At 36.7% G+C, this 26,776-nt stretch overlaps 1 protein-coding gene across 1 annotated transcript in view; it reads left to right on the top strand.

Moving 5' to 3' along the window:
* LOC109678222 (ankyrin repeat domain-containing protein 26-like) overlaps window positions 1–26,776 on the top strand; it is a 67,097-nt gene continuing 40,321 nt past the window's right edge. Inside the window, exons 1-3 of the mRNA XM_074055410.1 lie at window positions 1–213; window positions 18,194–18,352; window positions 18,965–19,106. Coding sequence (XP_073911511.1) covers window positions 1–213; window positions 18,194–18,352; window positions 18,965–19,106 — 514 coding nt within the window. The remainder of the gene's footprint in view (window positions 214–18,193; window positions 18,353–18,964; window positions 19,107–26,776) is intronic.

Raw genomic sequence — 26,776 nt, forward strand, 5'->3', positions numbered from 1 at the left:
ATGCCCAACAAGTGGCAGGATTTTGTGGTTGCCTGGAACCTGAAGCTTCCAGCAAAACTGGGGGTGAGAGAGGGCAGCCAGGCAGTCATTGTAGCCCAGCATCCACCTGCTGTCACTGCCTGCCTGCACCCCTGGATGCCTGTGCACCTGTCCAGTGGTTCCACCACTCCCAGGGTCTTTGCACTGCTGCCTGAGTGGCTGAAGCCTAGGACAGTGAGAGTTGGGGGTAGCCTTGGTTGGTTGTGCACTGAAGAGATGTCCACAGGAAACTTTTCAGACTCATCTAGCAAGCCCTGATCAGCTTCCGGAGGACCATCAGCAAGATGAATGGCAGGGGTCACATGGGGTGATTGGGGGTCAGGGAGGAGGAGGAGAAAGGGTATAGGTGCTGGTCAATTTGGAGCTTTCTGGATAGGGGATGACGGAGACAGAGTTGAGGCAGGGAAGGATAAGTGAGGCTGTGGGCTGAGACTCCCTTGTGTGCCAAGCCCAGAACTGCTGGTTTCAAAGCTGTCAGCATAAGCTGGGATGTGTCAGAATAGAGGGGTGAGTGCAGGAGCTCTGCCTTGTGACATATGGCTCCCAAATGTCACTCCTGTTCCTAGGGTTCAGGCCAAGGAACTGCAGGGCAAGAGGGAAGCACCACTGGGGCCTAGCCTCCAGTATCTGGAGCCTGTGTGGGTTGAAGTAGGATGGTGATGTCCAAGTTACACATAGGGACTGGGAGACCAGGATGAAGCCTGTCCTGATGCAACTGGAATCCCAGGTCCCAGGGGCCTTGAAAATATAGTCCCAGCCTGCTCCAGGCCTCTGAACCAGAGGGTGGGGAAAAGGAAGTTTTGTATGGTTAGATGAGTTTAAGGTTCCCCCCAACAGAACACAACTGAGCAGAGCTGCATTAGTCCTCTCCCCACTCCATTTTTCCTGAGGCTTTGGCGAGCCTGTGCCATGGGGAACATCTTCTTCCCAATCAATGGCACAGTACAAGGATGGAGAGTGACTTTGGCTCCAGAAGGAAGTGGCTAGAAGAGGCACACACTTCTCCCACAATTTCTGAGCCACTCAGGAGCTGAGAATTCTGGCATTGAAGAGGCTCCATGCAGGGCTCCATCAAACACTGAAACAGAGCTTGCTGTCAGTCACTGAATTAAAGCTTTTTATGTCAGGACCTTGCTTTTCTCTCTCTGGACTTCTGTATGGTGTCAGAACTTCAGAGCCCCAGTTTGATCTTGGGGGTTGAGTTGATGTACCTTTTTCCTCGGTGGAGTGATAGCTTAACTGAACTTCAGTCAAGTACATTCCTCTGCAATGTGTCAGAAATGAAAAGGCATTTGGTGAAATAATTTTATCTACTCTCTGTGTTTGACAACAGCCCACGCCAGAATTGATCTGGACTACCAGTGGATATGTTGTTTGTAAGAGAGAACTGTTTGGCACAAAGCATGTTGACTTTGGTATTTGCCATCTGTTGGCCAAAGTGCAATGATTTGTGTCCTGAGTGCTTCAGGAATGCAAGTGGGGAAGATGACTTGGTTTTCCTAACTCAGTGTATGCTGGGTGTTCATGGGGACATCCTCCGATTTGCTCTGAGATAAAGAATATTAACAAATTGTGTTTTTATTATATATTGGGAAAATGGCATACATGGATCTTTTATGGATACTCTGGGGTGATGATGCTTAGGAATAGTGAAAGAGAATTAGGCTCTTGTGTACTTTGTCAAGCTGACAAGGGAGAAAATCTGCTAGCTTTACCTTTTGTGTTTTTAAGGATCATTGATGAATAAATGTTTACATTCTGAATGTTGTACATGCAAAACCAGATTGTCTATATGCTCTTTAAACCAACATAATAAGTTCTAAAAGGAAAGAGAAAGCTGAAAATGCCTATTCTATAGCATGATTTGTGTCTGAGTAGAGAGAAAATGGTGGACATTTCTTTTCACTTTTCTAATTTTATCTGCTTAAAATAAGTTGTGTTTCATCACACACATAGTGGGCTTCAGTTTGTAACTAGAGATGCAATTGTTGGATTGGTGGCATCAATTTGTTACATAGAGACTGAATACTTCCTATGCTCAAGGTCGTGTTGAGGGTGCTGGACATTTAGGGATTCCACTGGCTGTTTGTGGAAGATGGACTTCAGTTTAGCATAAGAGACTCCATGGCCACCCCTCTGAGAGAGGCCTCCTGAGTTGCCAGGCTGTTGGGAAAAGATACCCATTAGAGGCCATGGTGATCCCCTGCCTTTGTTGTAAACAAATAGCAGTGGGTGTCTTCCAGTGACCTGTAGGTACAGAAAAAGGAGTGTGGGAATGGGTTACTAGGAGAGAAAGTCAAGTGAGGAAAGGGTGAGTGAGATTGAAATAGGTGCATAGAAAGGATGAGGATCCCACTTAAGGTGGGGTTAGGAAGAAGGAGAGTCAGCCATGATTCCAGGTTTCCAAAATTACTTAAATGCAGGGCTCTTAAATGTAGGTCAAGTAGTATAGAGCCTGCCTAGCAAATGTGAGGTCTTGAGTTCAAACCCCAGTGTTCCAAAAAAAAAAAAATTCAACTCAAAATTATTCAAATAACAACACAGCTTAGTAAGTGAATTTTAAAATGGGCTTTGTAGTGTACAAATTTCCAGCATAGGATTACATAAATTTTGACTCCAACTATTGCAAGGTCCCAAGTATCTTCTAGGAATATTTGTATTATTTTCTCTTGCTTATTGTTTTGGTGGTATTGGGATTTGAACTCAGGACCTCATGTTCTCTATGCAGGTGTTCTTATGGCTTGAGCCACACTGCCAGTCCACATTTTTTCCTCTTAAATACTTAGGCAATGTTTAAGATTAGTCTTTAGTCTTTCTACACACTTCCCCCATCCTACCTAAGGTGATTATGAAGCATACACATACAAAAACAGTATTAGACTTTATTCTCTATCTTTTCTGCAGAGTAGAACAAGCTAGATACTATGTGAGGAATTGGGTAGCTGGGTACTAGTGTTAGGTTGCCAGACAACATGGGAAGCAGTGTCCTAGTCTCCCTTCTTGGTGGCTGAGAAGGGCAGAAATGTTACAGCTGCTACTGGGGTTCGGGGGAGGGAGGCATATGGGCAGACAGTGTGTTCAGCTACAGCTAGGAGCCTGTGGAGTCTCTAGTGAGCACTGATGTCACACAGCCACAGACTGCAGTCAACACTAATGCATGCAAGGAGATGCCCAGCAGGTGGCAGGAGACTGTGGATACCTTGAACCAAGAGAAGCTGGGTGAAAGAGAGCCACCATGCAGGCCATGGTAGTTCAGAGGCCACCAGGTGCTGCTGCATGCATGTGCCTCTGGCCCCCCACTCACCTGTCCAGTGGTCCCTGTTCTCTCAGTATCCTGGTGCCTATCCAGGGTCTGCTGGTACCTTGGTCAGTGAGATGTGCAGGCGGCCCAGGCTGGTCATGTCCTGAGGAGATGGTCACAAGTAACTTTCCACTTTCATCCAGAAAACATTGGACCGCTACAGGAGGACCCTCACCAAACTGAGTGGGCTGGGCCACTTGGGGTGAGTGGGGACATGGAATCTGAGAATTCAGGAGGTAGGAGAAGGAGGAGAAAGCCCTGGGATCAATTTTGTGCTTCCTGGATAGGAGAAGGTGGAGACAGAAGTGAAGAAGGGAAGGGGAAACTGTGCCTGCAGAGGCCAGGCCTCCCTGACACCCCAGTCCTGGGCTGCTGTTTGCAAAGACTCCAGCAGGGGCTGGGCTGGGCTGAGTCAGGCCATTGGACTGAGTGCTCTGAGGCCTGCCTTGTGACACGTGGTTCCAGAAAGTCACCCCTGTACCTTGGGCTCCTGCAGCTGCTAGCAGAGGCTTTGGGAGGGAGGCCTGGGGCCTACATTGAGTAGTGTTCTAGAGAGGAATTGGCCATGGTGGCCCAGGGGCCCCCGGCACTGCTACCTGCTGGCACCCCATGGTCTCTAGTAAAACCATGAGAAGGTTTTACTCATGAGGAATCCTCAATAAGGATTCTCCGATAAGAAAGGAGAATCGGGTCCATAGTTTTGGCAGTGCTACCTAGGGGCATATAATCATAACCTCACATAGCAATGGTATGGCCCAGCACAAGGAACGAAAACAAAAACAAGGCCCAATCATAGCATAAGGCAGAGTAAAAATTTACTTAAACAAAGGAAAAATTTTAAAAGAAAAACAGGGAACATGTATCAATATGTACTTATTTCATCTCAAGTACTGAGTTCAAGATAATCTAATAACTAATGGACAGCAGAGAATGTAAGACGATCATTCCCTCCACCACCACAGAACTTGTTAAAGGAATAAATCTATGTCATGATCAGCACATAAGTTTTAAGACACAAGTTGTTGATACTCAGAAGCTTCAAGGAAAAAGAAGACAAAAGTATAAAGATTCATATACATGAATTATAAAGAAAGCTTGTTTAGAATAATTCATTTTCTATTGCTGTTTCACTGTATTTGGTAAAATTATGTTAGTGCTATTAAACCAAAGGAATGAATTTTTTAACAAATGTGACAAATTGACTTATTTTTTGTGTTTTTTTCCTTTTTTTATTGTTCTGTGGGGGTACATTGTGACATTTACAAAAGTTCTTACAATGTATCAAATATATCATACTTAAATTTACCCCCAACATCATGTTCCTTTATCCTCTGTCCTCCATTCCTGGAATATTTTCTACAGGTCTCATTTTTCCATTTACACACATGTGTGCACAGTATTTGCACTGTATTCACCCTCCTCCACATTTTCCCCACATCTCACACATGCCACTCTTTCCAGACTCCAAACCCTCTGATTCCTATTCTCTGATTTTCATAAAGAAAAAAAAAAGTCACTTTTGATTGTTGAAGAGAGCTATATAGAGAATATACTTGTGACATTTCTATATATATTTGTATTATAACAGGAATTGTTCCATCTTAAGAAAGTGAATTCATTGTTAAAATGTAGCAGTATTAATTCTTAATGACACCTAAAATGAGAAAGCACCAAAAAAATACAGAAGAAACAAGTGAGGAATGTTTTTCAGTTCCAGAAACCTGCTTCTGTGAAAATTCAATAGTATGTACAAGACAGTAGTAGTTCCTAGAATAAAAGGCTCATAATTTGATGAAAGTGTTCCCAGTGAGAACATTCACTATTCTGGCAGATTCCAGATATTCAAATTTCTGACATCACAATGGAAAAATTTACTGGGAGTCTATAGAAATTTTTTTCCATTTTATATCTTTATTGACCATAGGTAATATTTCTGAAAGAGCTATACTTTCAGAATTTACCTCTTGAATACAAAGCACTTAGTTTAACAAAAATATCTTTATTATCTTAATCATAATAGAATTTTTTGTTTAATAAACATTTATAACTTATTTACCAAGCACAGTTTCTAATATTACCCCATTTAATGCTTTATAGCCCTCTAAGATTGGTGCTGGTATTATCTCTATCTTTTTTTATTCATGTATTCATATATATCATCATTCATGTCATATTCCCCATAACTTCATTATTAAAAGAAGTCTAGAGAACCTGTAACTCCACATTAAATGAAAAAAGATGACCTACATGTTCAATCATATTTAATATTGTAAGCAACCATAGTATTTACAAATCACTCAGGAAAACATTTGCGAAGCAGAAGCAATTATGCATTTTTTCTTAGTTTTGATATTTGTATGCTCTAAATATAGACAATGGACAAAAACATTTTACTATAACATAGGATAAATAAACACTAAAGACCATATATATCAACACCCAGAACAGCACTATTTAATTTTATGGTATTAATAAAATGAGATAAGGAAGTTTCAAATTTTATGCTTCGTTAAATGTAAAATAACCAGCACTATTTAGTGCCATTCATAACATGCTTCAATTTTTTCTTAATTAAAGTATGCTTTATTTCCAAAAGTGCCCATATGACTAAAGTACTTTAACTCAACAGAAATAATTTTCTTTCTTACACTTTCTTAATAACAACAAATTATTAAAGAACTCTAAAATAAATATACAAAAGAAATTAAGTAATTATAATACTGTAGTTTATTTAATAACATTAGAAGATCATCTACATGATTATCTTAACATCTATAAGACAGGGTTGAGTTAACAGAAGGCAAGTGCATATACCTGTGCAAAACTTTCATCTTTAGAAGCTATCTATGTGTCAGATTATAATTAACTTCATGTCAGTAGTCCCTAGATTTGCATAAAGTACTCTCCAGTATCAATGTATGATTGATTCATAAGCAATCTGATTTCTCTTTACCATGATGCAACCAAAAGATAAAGGCATAGTAAAATGATAACTCCGAATACTCTTACAGATATGTCCCATTCCTGTTCTTTAAAAAAGTGATTGTATTTATATGACATTAAACCAATTATAGGGCCAATTAGGATTCAAAGTCAGCTATAAAGACTAAAACCCTTTATTTGCTTTAATATTTAGCAGTTAATTGTCTGAGAGAGCTTATTTCCACTTATTTTGAAATTTGTACTTTATTTAAAATATAGAGTAATATGTAGTTCAACCAAATACAATGTAAATCTGAACTGCACCTCACACTGCAGGGGAGCCATCTAAATCCTACCTTTCAGCATGCTACTGTAGCTACCATTAAGTGCAGTAAGTTGTAAGTAAGAGACAGAGCAATAGCTACTAACCTTAATCAGGAAGGTAAGCAATGGCAAGAGAAACTGTGGAGGCAAAAAGCAGTCTCTTTGCATTAAGGTATCTGCTTTAGTTTCTCTGCATTAAGGGCAACAAATGCTAGCTAGTTTTTTAGGTGTCTTACCTATCCTCACCCCTCCCTTGTGTGCTCTCGCTTTTATCATGTGCTCATAGTCCAATCCCCTTGTTGTGTTTGCCCTTGATCTAATGTCCACATATGAGGGAGAACATACGATTTTTGGTTTTTTGAGCCAGGCTAACCTCACTCAGAACTGAGGCCAATAGGAAAAGGGGACCAGGTACTAGAGAAAAGGTTAGATCAAAAAGAATTAACCTAGAAGGTAACACCCACGCACAGGAAATCAATGTGAGTCAATGCCCTGTATAGCTATCTTTATCTCAACCAGCAAAACCCCTTGTTCCTTCCTATTATTGCTTATACTCTCTCTACAACAAAATTAGAGATAAGGGCAAAATAGTTTCTGCTGGGTATTGAGGGGGGGAGCGGGAGGGGGTGGAGTGGGTGGTAAGGGAGGGGGTGGGGGCAGGGGGGAGAAATAAACCAAGCCTTGTATGCACATATGAATAATAAAAGAAAAATGAAAAAAAAAATAAAAAATAAAATAAAAACAAGGACAGCAAAAAAAAAAAAAAAAAAAAGCAGTCTCTTGAATGTACAGAATGATGTAGTAGAAATGGAGGCAGGCTTTTATCCTAAGATGGTTATATTTACCAAGAGCTAAAGAATGGGTATGCAGCACCTAATATATGCCTCTCTGTTTTGCAATGAAATGAACATGTTAAAAATATTAAGTGGATAAAATATTAAGGCTCATCATTAATAAACAGGAGCTGCTGTCAACATCTTTATCACATTTTCTCAGTGGCTTCTTGAACAGCATTAAAGTGAAGAAAAGTTCCTAGCTGAGCTCAAGGAACACAAAAATCTTCAATGGCTAGTTCTCTTCGAACATTCTTCTCTAGTATCCTTTATGATATCTCCAGAACAACATGCTCTACAAAGTGCAAGAGCTGAACTCCTTTAAAAAAACCCTGATGTTATTCAAAAGATGTAAAAGCCCACTTTCAATGGGGGAAAAGATGTAGGTTACAAATTTCTCAACTAATAATCAGCAGCTCCACACATGGATTTTAATGTACAATATAAGTTATAAAATACTTTATTTTAGTTAAAAATAAAAAATTGGTGCTTTACACTTGATAACCACCACACTAACTGATTCCCAACCTTTCAGCCCACAACCAAGTATTCCATAAACAGAGGAAATTTTGCTTGCAAGAGAATTCATAGGCATTAGGAGTAAATTCACCATGCTGGACAGATCAAAAAGATAACCTGGAAAACCTATTGAAGTGAAATAGAATAACCAGATACAGACTGAAACACATAAAGGACCAAAATAAAATAAGGGCGGTATCCCAAATTAGTTAAGTAGTGAGGAATTATTCCATGAAGAGTATTGACCTTAAGGAATATTACTTCAATAAAAGTAAAACCCAACACAGTGTATGTCTACAAAATGTAACCAATCCCTAATTATCTTATTACATGTGACCCCCATTATGAAAATTCAGCTGAAGAGGCATTTGCTAGAGCAAAAATTCTCTCCAGATATTTATGAAGGTGATCTTTTGAAAATCTTTAACTTGTCAAAATAATATATATAGACTTTATGTTTACTGTTTCTTATCTTAAAACATGTTCACTGAAACTCAAAAATCTAGAAGATCCAAGTTCACTCTATCAGAAATACTTAACATTTAATGTGAGGGTAGACAAATTATTTTAAAAGTGTTTGATCTTGTTTTTATTGGTGCCATATACTAGCTCAAAGGTATTTGAACTACACTCCAGCTTTATATGTTTTAATTTTTATCAAGATTTTAAATAGCTTTAAAATACCTGTTTAATTACATCTTTACTGAATGAAATCATCTTTTAAGTTTGATCTCCGTTTTTAGTAGAATGACTTATTTTGTGTGCCTAAAGTCCTCTTTACAGGAAAAAGCAATTACGTCTTTTGAATGACAGATATATTCCTGATAAAAATGTTCATATCCACAAAGGGAAAAGAATCCTTTAATATTGAACAAATCTACACCAACAGGAATCTGAAATCTACCAAGATAGCCCTTAATATGTTTAGTCACTTAAACCATCAGAACAAATTCCTGTGAAGACTGACCCTCCAGGGTTGTACTAAGATTATAAGAAAGGCAAAAAAAACAAAAATGTATTTTGTAACAGTGAAGGCTATTACAATACAAAACCTAGTGATTTGACTTATTTTAATCAGTATCAGATATGCCTAAGCATATATGAGAATACAGCCTATAAAAATAATCTCCCAGTAGAACTATTCTTATTTATTTCATAAGACCCCCAAACATTTTTAGATTTAATTTAATTGGTACACTTTCAATTCAAACGTCATTTATGAACTTTAGGGATGCATGGTAAGTGTCTCCATTAGAAATGGAGATCAAGCCTTAAAGTACTATCTGCAGTCTGTTTCCATCAGAGATTTAGCACTGTCAAAGTCAAAGACAATAAGATTTTGTTCACCTATTGTCAAAATTGTCAGAAGTTCAAGAAAGGTGGATGGGCATAACCAGTGCATGACGTATGCATGTGTGGAAATAGCACAGTGAATCCCATTAATGTGTACAAAGTAATGTATTTTAAATTATAGTAAAAAACTGGGGTTAACAACAAAAAGTTTGCAGCAAGAATATGACTGTAGGAGAAATCAAGTCCACTCACTGCTACATAAGGTTGTATAAGGATGTGAGGATGATCTGGCTGCAATCTATGTTATGACATTGGTCACCAGGGTTGACTTAGCTTATGTGGATAACAAGGTAGGTGTAACTTCTGCCCTCACTGCTCCATTTGCACTGCTACTAGAAGTTGTGAGCTCAAAGAAGACAACCTTCCCAGGCAGACGAGACAGGTTCTTTGGTCAAGGGTGTAGGAGACATTGCACTTCATGCAAGAAGGGTCAAATCAACTGTCAAGATCATAAAAACACTGCAGAGTTGAGTCTTGTCAGTGGTCTTCTAATAACTTCCATTGATGTTTGCTTGTTACCATTTAAGCTCAGAAAATTTACACAATTACAATTATGTACGTCCACATATCCGATTGACAAAAATAGATCAAAGACTTAGAATTAGTTCAGAGAAGGGCCAGCACAGTGATTTAATATAGTAATATAAACACAGTGCTTCCTAAATGCCAATTCACATACTGCTCTTTGTTCACAGAATCAGAAAAACAAGCAGCTATGTGCCTGGCAATCAGTTTGCTATGGAAGAAAACTGTGAAAATTATAAATTTGATCAAGTCAAATCATCACAATATACTTCTTTCTAGAAACTAGTGGAAGAAAAGAACACCAAGTTCAGACCTGGAAACTACAGTGAAACAAGTAAATCATCAAGGGGGAAAAATGATCAAGTGAGGCTGAGGCTTTTTTTGTAATGAAAATGGTAACAGTATTTTCACGACATGGATAGTACAAATGAGGGTTATTTTTCTTTGTGACAAATCTCATTGACCTATCCAGTATCTTCAGTAATTTGAATTTATCTCTTAAGAATAAAAGCATCATAGTTCTGATTTGGAAAAAAAGTCAATAAGAATTTTATTTCTGAACTAGACTAATCTTTGGTGCAAATAACTTGAATGTGTTGGCTAAATATTTTTAAAACATCTGAACAGAAATTCTTATAAAGAATTTATATTACCAAAAATAATTGTTTTCCTTCACCTAAAACACTACAGGAAGTCCTTTGAAATTCTTAAAATGATTGAAAGCTAAATGTACAGAATAAAAGAACAAATGTATATATTATTGGGAACACTCTTATAAGAGAGATCAAAACATTAACATTTTTAAATCCAATTACTTTTCTTATATAGGTCCTGCCTTTACATATCCACATAAACTAGTAAGCACTTAAAACCTTCCATAGGAAGGCCAACTATGCTGGGTCATGCCTGTAATCCCAGCTCTGTGGGAAGCATAGAAGGATTACAGGTCAAGACCAATCCCAAGCAAAAAGTGTGAAAAAGAACTGAAACAAAAAAGAGATGGAAGCATGGCTCATGCAGGTAGAGGATCTGCCTTATAAACACAATGCCCTGAGTTCAAACTCTCAGTACCACTAAAAACTAAAACTGATAACCATTCCTAGGCTCTCAGATACTCAGTGGGAAAGATGGCTAGAAAAGCATTCCTAGTAGTTTTACCTCTGTTTCCCTAAGTACTATTTAAATAACTTTTTGCCATCTTGTTCTTCTTTCAAGCTTCCTGTTCTGCACTGTCCAATGGCAATCTCCAACCTTTAAAATTTCAGCCTATAAAGGCAAAAATTTCTGAAATAAATATGGGCTTAAATGACCAAGAGCTGGCACTATGTCTGTGCTCATAGAAAGCAAGCTAAATGGAGTCTCGATCACTTCCCTTCAGCTTAGGCTTGTTTCCAACTATTCTACTGAACCTCCATGGCTGCTTTAATAGTCACTCCTAACACTGCCCTAACCTGTATGTACATAGGAAGAACAGCAGTGAGTTGGAAAAAGAGATGGTGGTGAGAGGACTGCTTCCCTGGGCCATACCTCCACATCAGTCAACAACTTTTGGTTCCCTAGCACACGAGGGACTCTTATCCACCCTCTGTTAATTGAGGTGCAGGTAGGTGACTCAACCATCCTATATGCCAAAGAGATGATAAAGACTCTATAGAGATCATCCCAGGGCATGAAATTATTTTAGTATTTTTCAACAAAAACTTTGAAGTTTGCCAGTTCCTACAATTAAAAAAACAAACAAAAAGCAGCAACTAGTTCAGGACTCCTTTCTTTTTTTTTCTTTAAAAATTTTTAAGTGAGACCGTTTTTACTCCTTTTGTAGTTTTCAGGCAAATTTTGCTCTCAATTACAGTTCTTTTTTTTTAAATTCATTTATTCACATGTGCATACATTGGGTCATTTCTCCCCACTGCCCCCTCCCCCACCCTCTCCCTCCTTTCCCCCTCAGTTCCAGGCAGGTCCTATTCTGCCCTTATCACTAATTTTGTTGAAGAAAAGAGACAAGCATAATAAGAAAGACAAAGCATTTTTGCTAGTTGAATTAAGGACACCTACACAGAGAGATTCCTAACATTGCTTTCGTGTACATGTGTTACGACCCATGTTGATTCATCTCTAACTGATTTTTACCCTGGTTACTGATCCCCTTCTCATGTTAACCTCTGTTGCTTTAAGGTTTCTGTATTAGTTCCTCTGGAGTGGGGACATCCAACGCTTTCATGTTTTGGGTTTTCTACCTATTTCTATATCTCCCGTATGTATTCTCCCCTTGTCATGTGGTCCCATTCCAACCACATTGCTGCATTTGCCCTAGATCTAAAGTCAGGACTCCTTTCAACCCCCTCTTTTAATACACATTTCTAGTTAGCTCCCATCACCCTGTGTCCTTAATTCCAGTATTAGCTTTATGGAACTTGTCACAATACCCAATATTTTCATCTTTCTAAAATACTTACTCCTAGTTAACACAGTGCTGTTCCTCTTCAAACATTCCCTTACCCTGATAATTCCATCCTTACCCTCCACATTTTGGGGTATTTGACCTTACCGGCCAGTAATGGATGCTCATGACTCTTACCATTTCTGTGGTGATAGGCATTTAACAGAGGAATGGTGAGTCCACAAATGTTTGATGCAGAATGTAGAGTCTTCTTCAACTCTGCCTTGAACTTGAAAAGGGAAAGTAGAAATGTTGAGTAGAAATTTTTTTTTAATTTTATGAAGTAATCCCTCAAACTTTGAACAAGCTTGTATTTTAGCAGATTGATGAATTATATTCTTTTTATATCTGTGCCCTTCATCATTATTATCATTTAATATTTGGTACATTTGTAATTCAATTCTGAATAATTATGCAAAGAGAAATTCAGATAAAAGAGAATTTTGGTTTCTAACACCATGTGCTAAATTCTCTGAGGTTCAGAGATTTACTAACAGCAGGCATGAGACTTAGAAAACCTGTTCTCAGTAAGTCCTGCTGCAAAGTTGGCCCTAGCCTGGCATCTTAGAAGTTAGCCTTTAGGAAATTTCCTACCATTCACCTATGATGCAAAGTGTTTATATACTGTTTATAAAAAATGTTTCAAGCTGAATATCTGCTTGTCTTGTAAGAGTCTGGAATTTTGGTACATGTCATGCAGAGGGCACCTAGTAATCAGTCTTCAGTAAAACTCTGGGTACCAAGTTTCTGCTGGTTTTTCCTGGCAGACATTTTTTTTTTTGTAGCACTGGGGCTCGAATACAAGGCCTTCAACTTGAGCCACTTCACCAGCCCTATTTTTTGTGAAGAGTTTTTCAAGATACGATCTAGAAGAACTGTTTGCCTGGGCTAGCTTCAAACAACCATCCTCCTGATCTCTGCCTCCTGAGGAGCTGACTACAGGCTTGAGCCCCTGGTGTCTGGTCCTGGTAGATATTTTACTCATGTTGTCACAATTCATTGCCAGAGGAATTAGGAATGCCCCACGTGACTCGAAATGGAGAAGACTCATGTAAGCATGGACCTGGATTCCTGCAGATTTCCCTCCAAGAGTCTGCTGTAATCAATCATGCCATCAGTATAAGTATGTGCTGAGTCTTGTACATCCTGCTACCAAATTACCAAGCATGGGTACCATCATCGGGACTCCCTCACTATGGGGACCGTAAATTTCTTACCACCTTTAGAAATTTGGTAATCCTTCTGATCATTTCATCTCTGCCATTAATTACTACTTTGTCTTACTTGATGGAATAGGCAAAGCATACCATACAACAGATTCTCCTGTTGGTAGAAATTTTAGTACCATTCTTTCAATTTTATCACATGCTATTTTGCCACTAAGTTTTCCTTTTGGTTTATGTGACAATAGTGAATGGAGCAGTCACTTTTTATGAGATTTCAGGAACACTTGCCAATTTGTCACTAGTGGCTAACAGGTGCTGTACTGGGTTTGTTTTGTTATAAGCCTAGCTTCCAAATTATACTTGAAAATTTTAGTTTTTCCCAGTAAATAAAATGTCAAGAGACAGAGAAAAACCCACACTATTTAGTTAACAAAAAATTAAGCTATTCAATTAAATTCATAGACTCTACCTGTTTTATTCTGATACTTTAGCAATTATCTCAGGGTACATTAAGAAACTTACAGAAGGTCCAATTGCACTTTTCTCTCATTTGAGTTAAATTACTTAAAATAATGAAAATTGCACCAAGTTATTTAAATCCAAGAAAGATAATCATAATAGTAAAGGATCCATTGTTTCTAAGTTAAAGTATGTCATTTACACATATCATTATTCCCATATTACACATGATTAAACTGGGCTCAGAGTAGTTAGTCACAAAACAACTCATAAAGGTAGTGAGTGTTAATGGAATTTTACTCAGCTACTAAAAGGAGTGAAATCTTGTCATTTGCACGTAAATGGATGGAACTGGAGAACATCATCTTAAGCGAAGTTAGCCAGGATCAGAAGGCCAAAAATTGTATGTTCTCCCTCATATGCGGACTTTAGACCTAAAACAAATGCAGGAATATTATTGGACGTGGGTCACATGCTAAGGGTAGAACGCATACGTGAGGAATCGGAAAAGGTGGGAAACCCAAAACTTGAAAGTGTTTGATGTGCCCACTGTAGAGTAGCTAATGTAGTAATCTTAAACTAACAGGGGCCACTATGGGAAGGCGACCGGGAAGAGGTCTGGTAGAGATGGACCTATTTGAGTCTTAATACACATGTGCATGGAAGCAATGCTAGGAATCTCTCTAAATAGCTATCCTTACCTCAAACTAGCAAAAACCCTATGTCTTTCTTATTATTGCTTATGTTTTCTCTTCGACAAAATTGAAGAAGAGAGCAGAACATGTGGGTGGGGAGAAGAGGGAGAGGGTGGGCAGCAAGGGGGAGAAATGGCCCAGCTGTATGCACATATGAATAAATGAATAAAAAAAGGTAGTTAGTATTAAGGTTAGAATTTCAACATAGATCAATTTTGGTAGAAATCTTGCTTTCTTTCTATATTATTTGCCCTCCAAGTTTGGCATTTTTATCAATGGAATTTATAGCATTTTGTGCAAGTGAGGTTGGCAATAAATGAAAAGATTTCAAATTTATATGGATGCATTATCAATTACTATGAAGATGGTGAATCCCAACATCACCTCTGGGAGTCTTAAAAATATAGAAGGAAACATACTTTACAACAAATGACATTTAATAAGGTGAGAAATCCCTAACTGGAGGCTGAATTATGTATGGGACATTTATAATGGGAAAACTGGGGGAAAAAGACAGAAACAGCAGTGAGACGATACATTAAAAAATTGAAAGCCTGGTCTCACTTTCCCTCATATTAAAATAATATATGTCCTTAATATATATTATTATTCCCAAAGCCATGCCAGAATAAGACTAGCGTAAGCTTTTGTTCCTCTGTTTCCCTCTCTCTCCAAAGCTGATTAAGATCCAGAACATGTTTTGTCCTAAAGAATTTAAAAATATATGGCTGACCATGGGATATGGATGGAGGGGCAAAAATAAAGAGGAATAACGTGGGTTTCCTGTTGCCTAGTTCTGTCATTGTGGGTTAAACTGTATCTTCCCCCAAAAATATATAAGTGCTAACCCGTTGTACCTGTAAATGTGACATCATTTCAAAATATGTCTTTTCAGAGACAATCAAGTTAAGCTGAGTTCATGATGGACTCTGGTGGGTCCTAAATCTATTCACTGGTGCTGCTGTAGGAAGTTCACATAGCAAGAAAGGATTTTAGACAGGTGCACATGAGTGGGCCTTCATGCTGGGGACTGAGAAGAGGAAAGGCACAGGAAACAGTGAGACAACATATTTAGAAAAAAATTTAAATTCTACTCTCGCCTTCCACCATATTAAGCCAATATATGCCCTTAATATATGACATACAAGACTGAGATATTCTCTAGAAAACAGCAGAAGAGATGAAGGAGAAGTGATAGAGGAAAAAATGACAGAGAATGAAAAATAAAAGTTAAATGATATGTAGAAAAATCACGTAAATACCAACAGTGAAGTAACAAGAAGTCCAGAGGGAGAGAAAAAATAAAATGGGCAGCAGGAAATACTGGAAAAAAGGAGAACCATTTCTCAGAATTAAAGTGTAATAGAACAAATAGATGAAAAGTGTTCACAAAAGACCAAAAAGGATAAAAATCAGTTACGTGCATTATAGTGAAAAATGATAACCTCCGAAACATCTAAAAGTTTTCAAAAAAGAGCATGTAACATAGAAAGGAGGAAGAATTGATTTGCTTTCAGCTTTTGATAGCTTTTATCCGAAAAGAATTGTATATTTTGTCTAAATTTCAAACTCGTCGGGGTCTGAAGAACAACATGTCGGAAAGAATGAAAACAGTCCAGTGAAGGTGAAGGGATAAAAATGCATGCAAAAGCTAGCAACATTCCACACATACTCTTGAACATGAGTTAAGTGAGAAGCATATCAATATTGCTGAGCACTGAAAGTTAACACCAGATTTACAAATGTAATTAATTAGCAAGTTTACAGAAAATGAGGAAATGTAGGTCTGCAGTTGCTCATGACATAATCACAATCCAAGCTTTGAAATATAGTATCTAGTGTTCAGAGGACCATCGAAAAATTTTAAGAGCCTGATAATGAATTTTTTAATTTGGAAGAAATCATAGAAAAAGTTCATGGTATCCTGCTACCATATTTATGTAAAATATACACTAAATCAAATGACATAATCTATCATGTACTAAAACAAAAAATTAAAAATGATGTTTTATTAAAATTAAATCATTTTGCACAAGGTTTATAAAAGCTAATTATTTCTTAATTATTTTGAAAACAATCCCTAGTGCAAGCAGATAACAATTACTGGTGTTATTATGTATTCCCATAATGCAAATATTTCTACATGTGAACATTTTTTAGGAAGTTTGCCAGTAGAGGACTCTGCAGGTAAAAGATCATACACTTAAGAGACTATTCACAAAACAATTTAAACATACACACACAGAGCCAATTGTACACAAATCAAATAATGCATCAGAAAACATATCATTCTCAAAAATGAAAATTTTAAGACTTTTTATGCATATACATTCTTCAAATTTTGTGACCAATACAGCAAAAATATCTTTTGGTGGCACTGGAAAGTTTTCCTTCAACTAAGGACTGTACATAATTTTTTGTTTCAATGAAAGACTACAGTTAGTTGAAAACACATTTTAAATCATAGTCAAATGAGTTTGAAAAGATCATTTGATTCTAATGTCACTGAAATTTATTTTAAGGAAAAACATGATACTCCTTTGGGAACTGTTGGTGAAATAGTAAATATGTACATTATGAAAATTAGATGTTACCACGAGGTGCACAGCTGTAATCCCAGCACTGGGGAGGTAGAGGCAGAAAGATTGGGAGTTTGAGGCTAGCTTGGTCTACATAGCTAGACCCTGTGTTATTTATGAATCCCCACAGAAATTACTTAAACCAAATGCCTCATTGTTTAATCATGACTTATTATTTTAAGTAAAATCAATGTTAAGAAAAATGATGCCAGAGTCTTTGCTCCTGTTTCCTGCATGGGGAGCAGGAAATTTTTCTCTCTTTTGTCTCTGCCCCCACCTTATCTATACTTTATCCTGTTACACCAAAATAAATCCTTGCTAAAACTTTAAAAAAGAAAAATAAAAATGATGGCAAAACTACAATGAAACTTACAAAGTTGAAATGCATCAAAAGCAGATCCAGGGAACTATAAATATTGCATTGAAGCATCTAGTTAGAAGACAGAACACACATATAAGACTATGTCATGTGATACAGGAGATGTTGGAGTGATGAGTGTGCAAGCCAAGGACACTAAGGCTGCCAGCATCCACCAGGAGCTGGGAGAAGAGTCCACATTCTCCCTAGAGCCTCCAGGAGGCCCCAACCCAGAGCTGTGAAATAAATTTCTCTTTCAAGCCACCAAGTTTGCCCTACTTTTGTTTCTGTAAACTATGAAACACATACGCATGTGGATGGAAATAATCCAATGGAGAACAAAACGTTTCACTGTCAGAGATTAAATTACTGGGATAATAGCCTTGAGTAAGCAAGAAAGGATTTTTAAAACAAATGCAGCAACTTGCTTCAAATAGATACAAAACGTTTACTTATGGGGACTTGACAGAAAGGGGAGCCGAGATTGTACATCAAGAAACCAGTAGGAAAAGAATACAACACTCACGTGCCACGCACTCCCCACAAATACCCTAACAAATGTACCCAAATGCCCACAAAAGCACACAAATAATGGACTCATGGGAGAGGTACTATGATATTTCTTGATAATAAGAAAATGCTGAAGGATTTTACGGATTTGCTGCTTTCATCCACTTTAGCCCAGGGACGGTAGCCACAACCTCAGAATGCCTAGGGAGTCAGAGACTCAGGGCGCCCAGGCTGCAGATGGCAAAACCGCAAAAACAGAGAAACTGCTGAAACCGCCGAAACCGCCAACCGGGCGGCACTGGAGGTGCAGGTCAAGTCCACCAAGACCAGTAGGTGTCCCACAATGGAAGAGGTAAGGCGGCAACAGATGTGGGGTCTCCGAGAGAAAGACAACGTAAAATGGCTGAGAGGACGCCAAAGGAGAGCTGTGCCCTGAAGCAGTCTTACAATATTATGACTGCAAAGTCATGATTATGACTTCGCAAGATGTTCCAAACTATCAGATGTATCAACTTAGCGGTGGAGTGGATTTTGGGGACAAAGGAAGGATTTTGTGTATGTGTAACAGAAAGTAAAGTATTGACAATCCAACTCACATTAATACTTTTAGGTTATAAAGTCTAACGAACCAACAGTGTCACTAGCATGAATTGTGAGCTGAGTATTAGCTGATGGATGAATAAACAGCTAAATATATGAATGGTGTGTATTGAGGATATTATAAAAAGTAAAATTAAAGCTATAGAATCTATGATCCCTTTGAAAAAGGGATTAAGAAATAGTAGCCATGGGTAAAGGTATCCTTTTGACCCAAATCAGCTCTTTTCAGAATGCCTGTGCCTTTGCTTGTATAAAAATATGGATAATTGACACTCTATACATTTAGCATGTGATATAAATATTATAGGGAACACTTTGAAACAACATTATTTATTTTATAGGTCAAAAAAGAAATAATTGCTATGGAGGACCATGATGACTTAATGCTGTCATCTGAAATAAGCTCAGAGAACTGTGAGGTGACTGATGCTGACTATGAGACTATTTTGGTTCTATTAGAGAAACTTGGGATGGAGTGTAAAGGTAAGACTGTTGCATACATATAAGGCTTTTTAGATATATTATAGAAATGTGTGCACATATTTCCTCAATGCACCATATAATATTGATGTGTTATAGTACTGTTCACACAGGTATGTGCTTTATATTAAAGTAGAATACAAGGGAGACCTGGGGATGTAGTTCAGTGGTGAAGTGCTTGCCTAGCATCTGCTAGAAAGCCCTAGGTTTGTCCCCAGCATTACAAAAACAAAGAATGCTAAAAAAACACCTATTGTTTCCAGCCAAAGAGAAATTTTAATTCCCATTGCACTTTTCTCAGTGTGAGTGAAACTCCCAGGATTTTTGTTGACTCTGCTTCTCGCACTCTTCTTTACCATGATCAGGTCAGTTTCTATCATTTTTACCTAGAATCCTGTAGTAACCTTAAAACTCTTTCCCCTTCTACCTCTCCTCCTGAAATCATGATCTACCCTGCAACTATAATTATAAATTTTTTAAATTTCATATATGATCATGCTAACCCATTGATTAAAAACCAGCTATCCTTTCTCATCGCTATAAGTTTAAAGATGTCACTCCTCCAGCTTTATCCTCCATCTCTGTGTCCCAGCCTCTGTCTTATGTGTGTTCTTGCAACCTAGCTTTTTGTTTTCAGTAGCTTTACTGAGGTATAAGTGATATATAATAAACTGCAACTGTATTAAGTGAGCAATTTGATAACCTTCAACATGGGTCAAACATATATTTAATCACCATAATGAAAATGGTTAACAAATCCACCAGCCTTTGTGGATGTATTCCCTTGTGAATGGACTGAGAACTTTTCCAAACAATGTGTAAAATTTTACATTCCCATCAGCAGTATACAGGAGTTCCAATTCCCCACTATCTTTACAAACACATAGTATCCTCAGCTTTTTAAATAGTCTTTCTAATGGGTGTGCATTGTGCACATAAATATGGTTTTAATATGCAATATATTGATCCCTAGTATTATTGAGCATATTTCTATGTGCTTATTTTCCATTGTATATCTTCTTTGGTGAACTGTTTTTGCAAATCCTCTGGCATTTAAGAATTAGATTGTTTATGATTTGTTGGGCTTTAAGACTTTGTTATATAACCTGGATACCATTTCTTTATCAGCTATATTCTTGCAGACATTTTCCCCCAGTTTGTGAATTGATTATTTTTGGCAGTATGGAATATGAACTTACAGCTTCAATGCTTGATGGCATGCATTCTACCACTTGAGCCACACCCTGGCCCTTGATTATCTTTATCTTTCTTTCATCAATTTTTGTTCCCTGTGTCAGGGATTGAACTCAGGGTATTATGCATGCTAGGCAAGCATGCTTCCATTGAGCTACATCTATAGCTTTCATTATATCTTATGAAAAAGAGTTTCAGATTTTAATGAAGTCCAATTTATATATTTGTTCAATTATAATTTTTGATTTTTGTATCATATGTATGAAATCTTCACCTAACACAAGTTTAGAAGATTTTTTCCTATGCTTTCTCCAAGAAGTTTTATAGATTCAGACTATAAGTTTGGATATAGGATCTATTTTGAGTTCATTTTTGTGTTGGGATGATATATGGATCCAAGTTCATTTTGTAGATATGATCCAGCTGTGGCAGCACAATAAAATGAAAAGGCTATCCATTTTTCACTGCACTGACCTCATGACTTCATCAAAAATATTTTGACTATTCATGTATTGGGTGTATTTCTGCATTTTCTGTTGTATTCTATTGACTGATTTATCTTTCATTTTACCAATACCATGATGTTTTAAGTAGCATAGGTTTATAATGCTTCAAATAAACCCATTATCCATACCATTTTGTTCTTTTCCAGTGGTTATTTAAGGGTTCTAGATCCTTTATTTCCATAGTTTTTTGTTCGTTTGATTGTTTTTGTTTTTTTCTGTGGTGCTGAGGATTGAACTCAGGCCTTTTTCATGCTCCTCAAGTGCTCTTTCACTGAGGGCAATTCCCAAACCATCATATGAATTTTAGAATCACCTTGTCAATTAAAAATGGAAAACCTGCTGTCCCCTAGAGAATTACATTGAGAAGAATTAACATCTTAATAATAACTTTTGGAGCTCCTGAACAATGTGTATACCTGTGTTTACATATGTTGCATTTAATTTTGTCAAGAATATTTCATAGTTTATAGTGTTTTTTGTAGTTCTGGGGATTGAACCCAGGGTGCTGCTCATGCAAGGCAAGCACTCAACCATGGAGCAGCATCCTGAGTCCTAGTTTTTATTGTTTTAAACTTTCCCTATTTTATTAAATTTATTTTAAAGATATTTTGATAAAGTAGTAGGTTTTTCTTTTTAAAAATATGTTTTATTTTTAATTGACACACAGTAATTGAACATATTTATGGAGTACACTGTTATGCTTCATCACATATATACAATATGCAAAGTTTAGGTCAGAGTTACTGTATGTCTGTCACTTCAGACATTAATCAATAATTTGTTTTGGGAAACTTCCAATTCCACTAGCTATTTTGAAATATTGAATTAATTATTATCACTTACTATCTTTGGAAGTAAGTATCTATGGAATATTAGACATTATCCTTCTGATCCAACTGCCACCCTGTATCATTTAGTCATCCTCTCTCCATCCCCCTCTTCCACACCTCTCTTGGAACCACTGTTATGTTCTTTACTTGCATGAGGTTTTTTTTGCATGAAAGCTGGATAGAGGTTTATCATTTCTGTGGAGGTTCTCTAAGTGTTTGATTTCAGTATCTTTCTCTGTTTTCTACTTAATTGATTCTACCTTTGGTAGTATGTTTGGATACATGCTAACAAATACCATAATCTAGCTCATAAATAGCATAATTTTTCCTCCAAAGCCTAGAGACCAGGAAGTCCAAATGAAGATGTAATGTCTGGTTAGGGTCTGCTTCCTGGTCAATTTCTTGTTGCCTCACATGACAGAAATAGTTAATGAGTTCTGTAGGGTCTTTGTTTTCTTTCAGTCATTAATCATATTTATTAATTGTCACATTGTAAATATTTTCAAATAATTTCCAATACTACATTTATATGTTTTCAAATAATTTCCAATACCATGTTTAACAAATGGGTCCATTTTAAGAGCACTGGTATGGATCTAATCTCTTTACCTAATCACTTTCTAAAGGCCCCACCTTTTAATACCATCGGTTCTGTGATTAGATTTCAGCATATGAATTTTTCAGGAACACAAACATTTGGATTATAAAAATGTTTATTACATCCTTGATCTGTTATGTTTGGGTTTAACTTGGTCTTTTCTATTTTGTTTTTCATTCGATTTTTTAATTAGCATACAATAAGAACACAAGGAAGTTTCATTGTGGTAATTCCATATATGTGTAAAGTGTACTTTGAACAAGTTCACTCTAACCATTATATTTCTATACCCGGTTCTCTCCTCCCACCCTTTCAAAATAGTGTGTGGTGGGTTTGATTATGCTGTCTTCATAAGTCTATATGTAATGCAGTTCAATCTTCTTCACCACTCACTATTCTGTTCTTTCCCTCTCTGTCTTCCTACTGATTCCTCCACAGATAGTCCCTCTTTTCTATTCATGTCACATTAATCTTATCATTGTAATCACCATTATCATTTTGGGTCTAGACTACTTAAATGAGCAGAAGTGTGTGGCATTTGGCTTTTTGAACTTGGCTTATCTCACTTAATATGATTATCTCCACTTCCATCCATTTTCTGCATACTTTTCTTAGCCATCCATTGGTTTTTGGGGACCTCAACTGATTGCCCAGTTGGATTTTGTGAACATAGCTACAATACCAAGAGCATGAAAGTATCTGTCCTGTATTTATACTTCTTTGGATATATGCCCTAGAATAGTAGGTTCTTGATTCTGTTTATGTGGTGTATTATATTTTTTAAAGTTTATGAGTGTTAAACCATCCTCAATTCCATGGAATAACACTAATCATGGTGTGTGATCTTTTATGATCTTGTCTTTTAACCTAATGATTATGTTGTTTTATGATCTTACTGTTCAGTTTGGTTTGCAAGTATTTTATTGAGAATTTTTACATCTATGTTTGTCAAAGAGATTGATCTATAATTATCTTTTATTGTTGTGTTCTTTTCCTGTTTTGGAGTCAGTATAATATTTGCTTCATAAAATGAGTTTGATAGCATTCCTTCACGTTATTTCATGGGAAAATTTGAGAAATATTGGAATTATTTTTTCTTCAAAGTTCTGGTAGGATTCCCCAACAAAACAACCAGAGCATGGGCTTTTCTATGTTGGCAGCCTATTGTGGTTTCAATCTTATTGTTTGTTATACATCTATTTAAATGGTTTGTATCCTCTTGGCTCAGTTTTGGTAGGTCAAATGCATTTAGAAATTTATTCTTTTCTTTTTCATTTTCTAGTTTATTTTAATATAGGTTTTCAAAGTATTCCCAAACAATTCTGTCATTTCATTGGTATTTTTTATAATATCACTTCTTTGTCTGTAATTTTATGAATTTGCATCTTTCACACCTTCTTTTAGTCATATTGGCTAAGGTCTTATTAATCTTATTTATTGTTTCAAAAAACCAACTTTTTTCAATGATTCTTTGTATATTTTTAGTTTCTATTTCATCAATTTATGCCCAAATCTGTATTATTTCTTTCATTCCACTTGTTTTGGTATTGGATTATTCTTGTTTAAAGTGCATGATTACGTTATTTGTGATATCTCTGTTTTTTACTAATAGTGACCTGTATCTTCTGGTTAATTTTGTTTTGAAGTCTGCTTTACCAGGTATAAGAATAGTCATTTCTTCCTGTTTTTTGGATCCATTGTTTGGAAGATCTTTTTCTACCCTTTCACCATGTTCCACCTTTCCATTGTTTGTCAATGAGATGCATTTCTTGTAGGTGAGTCTTGCTTTTTAATGCAATTTGTTATTCTGTGTCTTTTGATTGGAGAATTGAGATCACTAACATTCAGTGTTATATTGAAGGCTATGTAGCATTTTCTGTCATTTTGTTGTTTTTCTCATATTTACTTTTCCCCTTTTCCATGTTTGCTAAGCTACTTGCCTAGTGGGGTTTATTCTTTCTTGTGTTTTCCTTGTTCTTCTAATCTTCCTCTTCTCTCTATAGGATTCCCTTAAGTATCTTCTGAAATGCTGATTTGGTTGTCATGAACTGCTTTAGTTTTTGTTTATGGTGGAAGGTTTTCTTTCTCCTTCAATTAGGAAGGATAGTTTTATTGGATACAGTAATCTCAGTTGATAGCTGTTTTCTTTCAGGGCTCAACATATATCATTCCATGCTTTCCTTGCATTTAGAATTTGTAATTAGAAATTTGTTTTACAAATAGATTTGCCTTTACATGTGACTTATCACATCTCTTTTTGCAGCTTTCAATATTATTTTCTTGCATGTTTATTGTTTTAATTATATAATGTCAGAATGTGGATTTTTTTTCTGATCTTACTTGTTTGGTGTTCTGAAAGCCTCCTGTTCCTGGATGACTCTCTCTTTTCTGAGATTGGGGAAATTTTCTGCTATTATTATTGAAGAAGTTAACTGTTTGGTTACTAGGTCTTCTTCTATACCTATAATTCATAAGCTTGGTCTTTTGATGTTGGCACAGCGGTCTTACATGCTTCGTTTAAATATTCTTACTACATTTCATTGTGTTCCACTGATGGATCTAATTCCTCTAATTTATCCTTAATCCCTAATATTGTATTTACAACACTATTCGTTCTAATCAGTCACACACTCTCTTTCTTGCATTTAACAAAATTTAGTCTCTTTTTAATTTTATTTTTAATTTGTTATATTATTATAACTGGGGGTGTATTATAGTGCGTACAAAAGTTTTTGAATTCACTCTGTCCATCATTTTCTTTTATCCGCCCACTACCAATTCCTGTAATAGTTTTAACTGTTCTTTTTATTCCATTTTCATACTTGAGTACATTATATTTCCACTACCTTCAGCCTCTTACATTTTCCTTATGTCCCCTCCCCTCTATGTCTTCCCCCCTTCCACTGGTATCAACGTATCAACCCCCAGTCAGGACCTGATTTGCCTTCCAGTTTTCCATTTCTGAAAAAAAGATATTTTGATTTGTTTAAGATAGCTGTACAGGGACTTTCTTGTGACATTTCCACCTATATATATATTATAGCTCAAATTGGTTCATGGCCTCTATTTTTCTCTTTTATACTTAGTCCCCTTCTTATGGTGATTTCAACAGGTTTCATTTTCTATATTGGTTCTTATTTAGAACGTATATCACCCATATTCACCTTCTTAACTTCCTTCTTTACCCTCTTTCTCCCAGTAGTCACCTCCCCTTAGCATAATCACTTTTCATAATGCTGCTTATATTTGTGTTGTGTCTATATCCCACATATGAAAGAAAATACGTGGCCTTTGTCTTTTTGAGCCTGGCTTCCTTCACTTAACATGATGTCCTATAACTGCATTTATTTTTCCAAAAAACCACATGGTTTCATTCTGCCTTATGAATTAATAAAACTACTGTATGTAAATATTACATTTTCTTAATCCATACATAAGTACTGGGTCATCTTGGCTGTTTACCTAGCTTAGCTGTTGTGAATAATGATATCATAAACATGGGTGTGCAGGTGGCTCACACCTGACTTATATTCTTTCCTGACTATCCCTAGAAGAGGAATTGCTGGGTCATATGGCAAAAGCTTTCCACTTTTTTCCATAATGGATGTACTAATTAACAATCCCATCAGCACTGTATGATGGTTCTATTTTCTCCACTTCTTTGCCAACTTTTATTGTTGTTGTTTATGTTCTTGATAGTAGGCGTTCATTTGCCCATTCCTTCATTGGGTCATTGATTTTAGGAGAGTTTAGATTTTGAGCTCCCTGTAAATTCTTGTTATAATTCTCTTGTCAGATATATAGCTATCAGAGATTTTCTCCCATTCTGTGGAGAACCTTTTCAATTAGAAACCATTTCTATTGCTGTGCAGAAGCTTTTTAATTTCATGTAGTTCCATTTATTTGTCAATCCTTTCTCTTAGTTGCTGAGCCATTTGTGTTGTACTGAGGAAGTCATTGCCTGTGCCTATTAATTCCACTGCATTCCCTGCTCTCTCCTACACTAACTTCCATGTTTCAGGTCTTAAATTAAGATCCTTAATCCACTTTGAGTTCATACTTGTACAGGGTAAATGATATGGATCTAGTTTCAGTTTTTGCATGCAGATATCTAGTTTTCCCAGCAGCATTTGCTGAAGAGATTGTTTTTCCCACTGTATATTTTGGGCATGTGGATGTGGCTGTGTGGATTCACATCTGGGTCTTCCATTCTGTTCCACTGATCTTCATGTCTTTTTTTCTTATTCTTACCAATACAATGATGTTTTTATTTCTATGACTCTGTAATATAGCTTGGAGTTGGATATTGTGATACCTCTAGTATTGTTATTTTTGCTCAGTATTGTCTTGGCTATCTGCAGTCTTTTGTGCTTCCAAATGAAATTTAGGGTTGAGTTTTCATTCTCTGTGATGAATGTCAAGGGAATTTTGGTGGGGATTGTATTGAACATGTAGATTGCTTTTGGTAGTGCACCCCTTTTCACAATATTGATTCTGCCAATTCACGAGCATGGGAGATTTTTCCATCTTCTGTAGTCTTCTTCA

This window comes from Castor canadensis, chromosome 15 (assembly GCF_047511655.1).
Source record: "Castor canadensis chromosome 15, mCasCan1.hap1v2, whole genome shotgun sequence".
NCBI lineage: Eukaryota > Metazoa > Chordata > Mammalia > Rodentia > Castoridae > Castor > Castor canadensis.